Source organism: Rhinopithecus roxellana, chromosome 19, assembly GCF_007565055.1.
Source record: "Rhinopithecus roxellana isolate Shanxi Qingling chromosome 19, ASM756505v1, whole genome shotgun sequence".
In the NCBI taxonomy this organism is placed as follows: domain Eukaryota; kingdom Metazoa; phylum Chordata; class Mammalia; order Primates; family Cercopithecidae; genus Rhinopithecus; species Rhinopithecus roxellana.
This window is the reverse complement of record NC_044567.1, coordinates 4,887,423-4,898,567: the sequence shown is the minus strand read 5'-3', so window position 1 is coordinate 4,898,567 and position 11,145 is coordinate 4,887,423. Positions and strand designations below refer to the sequence as shown.

At 50.9% G+C, this 11,145-nt stretch overlaps 1 protein-coding gene across 1 annotated transcript; it reads right to left on the bottom strand.

Annotated features, from left to right (window-relative positions):
- Positions 1 to 279: 279 nt before the first annotated feature.
- Positions 280 to 11,145, bottom strand: CDK5RAP3 (CDK5 regulatory subunit associated protein 3). The gene is made up of 14 exons (XM_010358449.2): positions 10,992 to 11,145; positions 10,737 to 10,782; positions 8,454 to 8,585; positions 8,081 to 8,181; positions 7,668 to 7,716; positions 6,757 to 6,935; positions 6,415 to 6,554; positions 6,053 to 6,197; positions 5,245 to 5,355; positions 4,153 to 4,231; positions 3,139 to 3,227; positions 1,267 to 1,472; positions 728 to 899; positions 280 to 625 (listed from the first exon to the last, which is right to left on the bottom strand). Exons 1-14 carry the CDS (start codon positions 10,995 to 10,997, stop codon positions 560 to 562), a joined length of 1,521 nt encoding a protein of 506 aa, XP_010356751.2. The 5' UTR covers positions 10,998 to 11,145; the 3' UTR covers positions 280 to 559.

The following is an 11,145-nucleotide window of genomic DNA, read 5'->3' as shown; positions in this document are numbered from 1 at the left end:
GCTGCTGCTTGACTGCTCCCCCTGGGCTTCTGGCCTGAGTTGGGCAGCCTGGGCCTGGTCATGGAAAGGGGCCCACACATAGCCATCCCAGAGCCCCCGGCTGAACCATTTGTAGGTCTGGGGTCCTCCTTATCACAAGAAGCAAAGAGGAAAAGTCCTCAACTTGGGGATCCACAGTGACAGTTGATGGCCCAGGGAGCCCACAGGATCAAGAACCCCATAAAAACAGGTGTGGGGCCTCAACTGCAGGCTCAGAGAAGCAGCATAAGGAACTGTCAGTACTGAAGCAAGAGTTTTTTTCCTCTTTTATTAAGTCTGCTATACTAACTAGAAGGAGAAGCTGTGGTTTTTGCCTGACAGGCCACAGGGCCAATCACCACAGCTTCTTGTAGAGAACATGAAGAATGCCAAGATCACCATCAGGTACCGCTTCCTTCCTGTGGCTTTCCATCTTCCAGTCGGCCTGGTCTTTTGCCTTGAAGGGCCTCAAAATATTAGCCCTGGCTATCATCTTCATCCCAAAGGCTGAGAAGATGGGCAGGCAAGAACACGGAGGGTGTCACAGAGAGGTTCCCATCAGGTTCACAGGGCGCCCGCTGTACCTCTTGGAGATGTCAGCTTCAATCTGAAATAGTGATACCAAGTGGGCAGAAGCAGGGGTGTTCAGGGCCTCGCTCTGCACAGATTGGGAGTCCTCCCACCGGCAGGCCTCCCTTTCTCATCTCACCAGCTTCTGCAGCTCCTTGGTCTTCTCCAGCAGCAGGTCCAGCTTAGGCTCCAGAGCCGCCTGCTCCCCAAGTGCCTCCTGCTGCTTCTGCACCATCAGCTCTTTCTTCAAAGCCAGCAGCTGGGACTGCTTCAGCTTTTGCTGGAGGAATTCAGTCACTCGGTCCACATACCTGTGCGGGGCACTCAGGTGAGTGCTGGGGTAGCTGTGCACCCTGAGCATTCCCATTCAGCTGCTGGGGAGGTGAGAGGCTCGGAAACCAAACCCTCAATTGGCCGCTTACCCTCATATCCTTAAACCCTTTCCTTCCTTTTAAGGAAAACCCACTCCCAGTTCCCCTGTCCTACTCAGGAAGCAAGCAGATTCTTCCTGTATATATCAAACCACCCCCTCTTGCCCCAAAGAGAACCCCTATCCCCAGTGGATGGCAATGGCCAGGAGGCAGGGATGGGGTCTAAGGGGTCATGGAACAAGAGGAGGAATACAAGGAAGCAGAGCTGCTCAAGATGGCAGAGCCTTGCATCAAGGGGAAGCCAGACCTTGGTGAGGCCAGGATCATAAACAGGTGTTGCAGCTGAAGATTGGTGAGCTTGCCTATCAGATTATCCAGCACTGACACCATGGTAACCATCTTCTCTTTGGTCTGGCCCTGCAGGATGGCAGGAGCCAGCTGGAACTGGCTCACAGACAGGACGTCTGCCTCCTCACTCAACTCCACTGCTCTCTGGGCTAAGAAGATCTCAAGCTGAGGACAGAAGAAAAATTGGTTCAGGCTGTACATGATGGCTCACACTTGCAATTCCAGCACTGTGGAAGGCCGAGGCGGGAGGATCACGTGAGGCCAGGATTTCAAGACCTGCCTGGGAAATAGTGAGACCCTGTCTCTACAAAAATTTTAAAAATTAGCCAAACATGGTAGTGCATGCCTGTAGTCCCAGCTACTCAGGAGGCTGAGGCAGGAGGATCACTTGAGCCCAGGAGTTCGAGGTTACAGTGAGCTATGATTGCTCCACTGCACTCAACTGGGCGACAGAGAAACTCTTTTTTTAAAAAAAAGGAAGAAAGAAAAAAGATAAATTGGTTCAAACTGAGAAAAGAACTCAGAATCTAAGCCCTTAGACTACTCGAAATGCAAAAATGAGACATGAGGGCTAGACTCTGGGTAAGGAGGGGTTATTTCCTCTGAACACTGTACGCGCTCGGAGAGACTACTGTCACTCTTCAGTCCCCCACTCCTTTCTCAGCCCTAACCCCAGACCTCTGTCCTTTCTCCCAGCCTGGGATCAGATAACTGAGAATACAGAGACTCAAAGGGTTCTCTCTGCCCAGGGAAGGTATTTATTTTGTCTCCATGGGAGGAATGAGATTCAGGGAACAGAAATACATGTTTGAGAAGCACCGGATTAAGGCAAGGCTGAAAAGAATAAAAGAGCCAGTCACATTATCTTATCAATCCTACTCTGCCATTAAAACTTGACAGATCTTTTGTCCTCTCCCCTCGAAGCCGGGAGGAGCCTCTGGGCAGAAAGAGGAGAGAACGGGGTAAGGACAGAACTTTCAGGAGGCTCTCTGAACCAGCAGGCTACTGGGAAGGGAACAGATACAGAGATTAACAAAGACAGGACCCCATCCTCCCAGCCCTACAACAAAGGTCCAAGAACGCTGGCTCCTTACGCTGGGCTGCTCAACACCTCAGCCACATGGATCGTGCTTAAATGCAAATGAGATCATGTTCCTAACCTGCTCGAAACCTCCAACAGCTTCCCAGTTCACTAAGAGGCAAACCAAAGTTCAGATGCTGTATCTCTGAGCTCTTCTACTACCCACCAGCTCTCCCTCCTCAGCCACACGAGCCTCCATGTTGCTGGTCAACTGTGCAAGGCCTGCTCCCACCTCGGGACCTCTGCAGTTGCTCTCTCTGCCTGGGAAGCCCTTCTGCCAGACATCTGCGTGGGTCTCTCTGCACTGCCTACAGTCTTGATTACAGGTCACCTTCTCAATGAGGCCTTCCCTGACCACCAGATACAAAACTATAGCCCTTCCCAACATCTCTTCATCCTTCCCTGCTTTCTTTTTCTCTGTGGCATCTAGTAGCATCTAGCATCCTGCAAATTTTATTTATCTTCTTCCAGTCTGCATTCCCCATTAGAATATAAGCTCCATGAGGTCAAGGACTTTAACTGTCTTATTCACCACCTAAGTTCTGGTGCCTAAGACACTGCCAGGTGCCTAGGAGGTACCTGATAAGTAACTGGATGAACGGGAGGCATCTAATATGTGAGGTTCCTGCTGCAGGACACAGAAAGCACTCACACCCTTCACACAAACAGGAGGGTCAGGTCAGGCATCCGGAGTGAGGCCACCTGCGCTGGTGCCATGCCTCCCCCTGCATCTCCCAGAGATGACAGTACCTCCATGAGCTCATCAAGGAACTGATTCCGGGTCTCAGTGTACTCAAGAAGTGTCAGAGCATCTGGGCCCCTGGCAACACCTTCTGGAGCTGCCAGGAAGAGAGACAGAGAAGTGATAAAGGATCAGAGGACTGGAGAAGGAAAAGACCCTCAAGTATGAGAAGCCCTGGAGGATTAATACGGACAGACTCACTGCGCTAAAGCCACTTCCTGTTCCAATCCAAGGGAGAAGGCTACCTTGTCCCAGGTGTCTCAGCTCTAATCAGGTACCACTTTTCAACCCCCAGCCTGAGAGAAGGACTAGAGCTGGGTTCAGAGGGGTAGAAAGGCCGGCTCTCTGCTCTGGTGGATGGCAGGAAGTAAAGTTTCATCCTGCACCGCCCTCTAGTGGCTCAGACACTACTACATCTTCTCGGCTGCTGGGGTGGGGGGTCACGTCACACTCCAGTGCCCCCTGACCCCCCTAGCACCCTCCTACCATAACAGCTGGCCCACATTTGTTCTCTAAAAAGTTGAGAGTTTCTAAGCTCTCAACTTTTAAGAACCTCTCTTGGGCCAGGCGCAGTGGCTCACGCCTGTAATCCCAGCATTTGGGAGGCCAAGGCAGGTGGATCACCTGAGGTCAGGAGTTTGAGACCAGCCTGACCAACATGGAGAAACCCTATCTCTACTAAAAAAATATAAAATTAGCCGGGTATGGTGGTGTATGCCTGTAATCCCAGCTACTTGGGAGGCTGAGGCAGGAGAATTGCTTGAACCCAGGAGGTGGAGGTTGCGGTGAGCTGATATGCCACTGCACTCCAGCCTGGGCAACAAGAGAGAAACTCTGTCTCAGAAAAAAAAAAAAAAGAACCTCTCTTGGTCCCCCTCAACTCACATCCTCATCAAGGTTTTGAGAAACAGTTAAACATGTGAGAAGCCTTATCTTAGTGCTGCATTTTTTTCTGTTTCTAGACACCTGGGGGCCCTTGAGCACCCCACTTTTGCCAGGGCTGCAGGGGACGGTGCACTTACCCTGGGTTCCTGCTTCTAGCACTGTGATCTGCAAAGCAACAGCATCGTCACCCCAGTCTATCCCATCACCTCCAGGATCCTAGAAGGAGAGCAAAGAACCACAGCAATGGTGGGAGAATTTTCTTGAGCCAAGGAGCCAGAATAAACCAAAGCCCTTGATGACGTCAATGGCTGCACATTCCAACTCTATGAAGGACTTGCAGCCCTGACTTAGGTGGCAAAGATGGCAGTAGGGCCCATCATCCCTGCTCTGTAATGTTCCCACCTGCCTATACCCCTACATCCTGAACCAGACACCAGGCATGAAAAAGGACACCAAAATTTAACTTTGACATGGGCTGGGTGCAGTGGCTCACGCCTGTAATCCCAGCACTTCCAGAGGCCAAGGCAGGTGGATCACCTGAGGTGAGGAGTTACCAGCATGGCCAACATGGCGAAACCCCGACTCTATCAAAAATACAAAAATTAGCCGGGCGCGGTGGCTCACGCCTATAATCCCAGCACTTTGGGAGGCTGAGGCGGGTGGATCACGAGGTCAGGAGATCAAGACCATCCTGGCCAACACAGTGAAACCCCATCTCTACTAAAAATACAAAAAAATTAGCAGGGTGTGGTGGGCGCCTGTAGTCCCAGCTACTCAGGAGGCTGAGGCAGGAGAATGGCGTGAACCTGGGAGGCAGAGCTTATAGTGAGCCGAGATCACACCACTGCACTCCAGCCTAGGCGACAGAGTGAGACTCTGTCTCAAAAAACAAACAAACAAAATACAAAAATTAGCAGGGTGTGGTGGTGGGCGCCTATAATCCCAGCTACTTGGGAGGCTAAGGCAGGAGAATTACTTGAACTCGGGAGGCAGAAGTTGCAGTGAGCCGAGATTGCGCCACTGCACTCCAGCCTGAGGGGCAGAATGAGACTCTGCCTCAAAAAAACAAAACAAAACCCTGACATGTGAGGTGTGAAACTCTGCCTCCCTTGGACTATACCTGGTCTTAGAGCTATGAACTTCAAGTGATGCCTTTACAGACACAAATGACACTTTTCTGATGGTTAGAGTAGTGATCAGAGAGAGACAGACTGAGAAGGCCTCCTCACCTTTGAATCTGATTCCAGGAAGACGCCCCAGTCGATTCCAGCAGCCTCGGCAGAGATACCAGAGTCAGTCCCCTCAGACACTGCCTCTACCCCAAAGTCGCCCCAGTCAATCTGGAAAGGGAAAGAGAGTGTTAGCTCATGAAAGATGGATTTAAAAAGGGCCAGGTGTGGTGGCTCATGTCTGTAACCCCAGCACTTTGGCAGGCCGAGGAGAGCGGATTGTTTGAGCCCAGGAGTTTGAGACCAGCCTGGGTAATATGGCAAAACCCTATCCCTACAAAGATGTTAATAAAAAATTAGCTAGGAGTGGTGGCACATGACTGTAATCCCAGCTTCTTGGGAGGTTGACTTGGGAGGATCCCTTGAGGCTGAGAGGCAGAGGTTGCAGTCAGCTGAGATCATGCCACCGCACTCCAGCCTGGGCAACAGAGCAAGGCCCAGTCTCCAAAATAAATTAATTTTAAAAGGAGGGTGGGGCTGCCTTCCCAAAGGCCTCAGCTGCTTCTGTAGAGAGCACACTGTTCAAATGCAGTGGCCTCTAAGCTCCCCCAAAGAAAGCCCATCTTCAGAGAGCTCACATGATGGAGGCTCCCAGTTCAAAGTGAACCACCTTGCAAAACCTCTGTGGCACTCACTCACCTATACTCAGAAAAATAAAGGAGTAGGGCCTCCTGGGCCCTTCTACCTACAGTCATTCTCACACAAATCCCCTTTCTTCCCTCTGGGTCTTGGGTTGGGCTGTTGGGGGTGGGGAGGGGACAAGCAGCTCCCACTACACTCCCATAGCTCATCACAAGGCCCATCTTACCGCATCCTCTGCTATCTGCTCAGGAAGTTCCTCGAGGTGGGGTCGCTCCACCACAGAGGGCTCTGTCCCCGTCCTCCACTCATACACCGTTGAGTTTCCCTGCTTCTGCACGAACCGCAGCATTGGCAACACCTCTTCTGTGGGGCTTCAACAGAGCACACAACTGACTCTCCTGCAGACCATGCATGAGGCCAACACTGGCCTTTGGCCTGGGCCACATGGTCAAATGGGCAAGGCCCCCACAGGTTCAGGTGTGTAAAAAGAGTTCAAATGTTATATGGGAAAAAGACAACTGGAGAAGGGACATGAGCTGGGGAACACAGGCAAAGCACGCCCACCAGCAGAAGCTGAGGCCTCTTTACCTGTCACACACAAACCCCACAGAGGCCTGGTACACGTCGATGGCTTCCCCCAGGGACTGCTGAGCCGCTGCCCCAATCTCAGCCAGCTGACTTGGCAGGTCCTTCACCAGGGCCAGAAGTTCTCCTCGGACATTTTCACCCTACAGAGGGGAGAAGATGGGGAGTGAGACAGAAGTGGTGAGAGGTGGAGTCCAACAGATTGAAGAAAACATCCAAAGACCGAAGAAAAGACAGACACTGGCCCAAAGGGGACGCAACCGGGCTGAGGGGTCGGACGGGGTCAGAGGAAGACAAGCAGGGGCCCAGGTGTCCTCTGGCTGCGAAGAGGCTGCCGCCGCTCACCGTGATGCCATACTGCTTGCAGGAGTGGTAGAACTGCTCCCGCATCTCAGCAGCCCCTGCCTGGCACTCCTCCTCCTTGCGGCTGTATTCTTGCTGCAGCTGCTGGCACTTGGCAATCTGCTTCTTCAGTGAAGGGATCTCATAGGTGACATTCCGAACCAGGAGGCTAGAGAGTTCCACTGAGAAGGGCCCAGGAAATTCAGCCCAGGACACCCCCCTATGAGGCAGGCAGGCCCCAGCATGCACACACCCCCTTTGTGGTAGTGAAGAGCATGAGGTCAGCTTCCCAGCCCCGCCTGTTACCAGCTGTGGAGCCTAAGACAAGTTATTTAACCCCTCTAATCCAACCCTCATCTGTAAAACAGCGACAATAACATTTATCACGAAGATGCAAGAGAGAATCCAGATGACACACCAAGCACAATTCCTTGCGTTTAGTAGATGCTCAGTAAATATTAGCCATCATTATTATTTATACTAAACCCAACCCAAACACAGTTAGTCCTTTAGTTGCTCTCTCTCAGGCACTTGATATTGCTCCCAGGAAAACCTGTGCCTCTTCTGTCTTGTGTAGAATGGAGGTGCGGGGGTGGGGGTGGGGGCAGCACACTCCCGCTTACCAAGAGGTGAGTGGTGAAGGACCCACACACGCCTGCTCGCTGAGGCACGGCAAATGCCCACTACCGGCCTGAACCTCTTCCTTCCCCCAGCACTCCACCCAGTGGAAAATCAATTTGTAGGTGGGAAAATCAATTCCATCAAAAACAATTGATTTTACCACCTACAAATAGGCAACATCTACACTCCAGTCTCTTCCCACTCACAGACGGTGCCTCCTATAAGCCTGTTATCTCAGAACTCAGAGTGGGCTTCCCCGTGGATACCGAGGCTCCCAGGCTAGGCCACTTTACCTAAGTAGGTGTTGTCCTTCTCATACAGGGCTATAATCTCCTGCCAATCCTGAGTAAGAACAGAAAGACGATGTTAAGCCAGAAAAGCACTCAACAGCCACATCCCAGTTCAACCCCTAAACAGGGGAAGTTTTCCCAGCCTTCGTGTTACATCAAACACAACCTTCTTGTCCTTTCAACTCTGCTGGCTGGACCACCCACTTTAAGAGTGCAGGCGATCCCTAAAGCAGTGGGTTTGAAAATTAAACTCAGGGATAGGATCCACTTTGGAATAAGCTATAGAGACAGAGCAAAAGTTCAGGAAATATTCTATGTAGGCATCTCCACTGGAGCCTCAGAGAGACAACACAGGCTATGACTCCTTGGACTGGATGTCCTCAGGCACATACTACCAGCCCTTGGCCCACACTTGCCTTCATCCGCTGTGAAGAGTATCGGCCAAAAAGATTTTTCGTGGAGGCCTCTGTGCCTTTGAGAAGGTCCACAATTCTTAGGCAGTGAAAGTAGTGAATGTCTAGAGAGTAAGAGACAGGATTTTGAGAACTAAAATATCTTCCTCACCTACTCTGGGCACTGCAGGTGGCTGATTCATGTATAATATACTGCCAGTAACTTTAGTGTGTAGCTTTTCCCTTCATCATATCGTAGTGGAAGAAGCCAGCATCAAATAAAAATCGCTCCCTCTCTAAAGGCCAGCCCTGGTGTCTACATAACAAGGGAGTAGCTCAGCTGATACATACTACCTCAGCAAAGAAGGGACTCCAGTGACAGCCCCTAAGCACTCACAAGACCCAGACAGCAGCTGGGCGATCTCTTCGCTCTCTGGCATGTCCTGGATGGCAGCATTGATCTTCTCTCGGATTGTCAGCACCAGACTCTGCCATTTCAGGCTGCAGTGCCTTCTGTCCACCAGCCAATCTATGTGAGAAGCACCCAAATTGGAGTATTCCCATTCACATCACCAGAATTCCTTTACTAATGGGAGTGAAATACACTGAAATTAGTCTAAAAGTTGTCTTTACACTGATTAATAAAGTATGGGGTTCTGGAAAGATGGGAATAAAGACAAGCCCAAAGAGATGCCTGGGGCTATACAGGCTCTGACAATCTGACTTCATTAGCAGTGTGATTTTTATAGAGCAATTGCCTCAACACAGGGATAACACAAAGTTTCAATTGGTCCTGACATGAAAGTGCCACTTTTGACCATTCTCAATTCCCCATAATATTTTTGCTTCTATGGGTAATTAAATCTTTCTTCCTGACAGAGGATGCTGCTCAACTTCCTTTTCCTCAGGGCTGGGATTAACCATGACAATGGAAAATGCAAGATGGTTATGCCAAGTACCGGATGAATGAACAGCTGCAAAGCCCCTAATACCTACAGCGCCCTAAGGACTAGATAACATGACTCTATTGTGAACAGTGAAGTACAATCCTGTACATGTGAATACCAATGGGACTGACCTCTCAAAATCTGGGCCCAGATTTGTGGCTTCAGAGCCATGCATATTTCCTCAGTGAGAGCTAAGAGCTGAGCTTTGTGGTCAGATGGTCCTGGGTTCTAGTTATCGTTATCAAGTTTCTTGAGCAAGTCTACTATTCTGTGCCTCAGTTTTCCCACATGTAAAATGGGGAATAATAAGACACTGACTAGAAAAGGGAATGCAGGTAAAACACTGAACAGTGTGCCTAAGACATGGCAAGGACTCAAAAAATCATAGTGATCATTTTTATCATGTTAAGTGCCTCAAACAGCACCTGGTACCAAACAAACCCTCAATGAATGGTGGTCATTTTATTGGTCCTTTTCATGACCAAGAACAAGCTCACACAGCAAGACTGCACATGGGCTGAAGGGCCAGTACAAATCTGAAGGGAGGCTAAAGAAGCCCCTCATGGCCACCAAGCAGGACAGACTAAATGGCCCCACAGAGTGGTGAATTCACTCTGTACTCTGTACTCTGCCAAGCAGTCAAACACTGGGGTCCCACACTAGTATCAGTTATACTCCCTCTGCTATATTCCTGTAAAGTTTTCAGAAAGAAAAATTATGTTGCTGTCACAGAACTAGAAGCAATGGACTGGGGTAGTCAAACAGACACCATCTTAAGGACAAGACTGGCATCAAATCCATGAATCCAATAAGCATTTTAAAATGCCAGGAGCTGTGTGATCAGACGAAGAGGCCTTCCCTGACTATGAACTGGGGAGGAACCATGTAGGCCCCATACAGACAACCTGGAGATGGCCTGGACACTAAGAGGTCTTCATTTCCAACTGGGTCTTAGGTCTCTCTTCCTCCTGAAATCAAGTGGGAGGTGGAAGATTTTTAAATGAGGGGTGTTTTTTTTTTTTGTTTTCCTGGCCTAATGCAAAGGGCATGGACAGTGGGTCAGACAGACTTAAGTTCCAAATGTGCCACTTAGTGGTTGACTGTTTTTTGTTTTATTTTTGAGACGGAGTTTCGCTCTTGTTGCCCAGGCTGGAGTGCAATGGTGAGATCTCGGCTCACCGCAACATCTGCCTCCTGGGTTCAAGCGATTCTCCCGCCTCAACCTCCCGAGTAGCTGGGATTACAGGCATGCGCCACCAAGTCCGGCTAATTCTGTGTGTGTGTGTGTGTGTGTGTGTGTGTGTGTGTGTGTGTGTGTATTTTTAGTCATGGAGACATGGAGACAAGGTTTCTCCATGTTGGTGAGGCTGGTCTCGAACTCTCGACCTCAGGTGATTCGCCAGCCTCGGCCTCCCAAAGTGCTGGGATTACAGGCATTAGCCACCGTGCCCAGCCGTGGTTGACTGTTTTTAAAGCGAGTCATTTATCCTGTCCCTGAATGATACGATAACATGTTATTAAAGGAGAAAACACAGGTCAAACAGACTCTACATATGGTTCCTTCCGGCCGCTCTCAGGGAAGCGGGTCTGGCCACACATGGGGCGTAGAACGAAGCCAGTGGTCAGCACCTCGACCAGGGCTTTCAAGCGTCAGAGCTCCCAGCTGTTGGACACAGGGGGCAACGAACAGGCCTCCCCCCGAGAGCCAGCTGCGCGGTGGCGCCCCCTCCTACCGAGCAGCTTGCTGGTCTGGATGTCGATGGGCACGTGCTGATGGTCCTGGCGGGAAACACGGTGGGGAGGGGAGCGTGAGCGCGGACAGAGGACGAGCCACTCGCGCGCTCATTTCACGGTCCCAACCACCACCCTGCACGGCCAGAACAAGGCCACAGCGATGGGCTGGGTTGAGCCGCGCCCGGAGGGAGACCGGGGACATAGGTTAGGGGTCCACGGCCAGTCCCCAGCACACCCAGCTCCTGTCCCCACACCTCCATCTTTCCTCCACTTCCGCTTCAGGCCGTAGACTCTGGCTCGCCCCGCCCTACCACCAATCCAGTGGCGTTGTGGTGGAGCTTCAGTTTAGACACAAACGGGCCTCCTTCGGCCACGTCGCCGCCTTCCGTACAGCCAATCAGGGTATAC

Bases quoted from the DNA above. Each gene is read 5' to 3' on its own strand.
- CDK5RAP3 (XM_010358449.2), bottom strand. The intron at 8,586-10,736 runs GTAGGAGGGGGC...CTTCTCACATAG, and splicing joins CCAGACCAGCAAGCTGCTCG to ATTGGCTGGTGGACAGAAGG. The intron at 626-727 runs GTGAGATGAGAA...TCACTATTTCAG, and splicing joins CCAAGGAGCTGCAGAAGCTG to ATTGAAGCTGACATCTCCAA.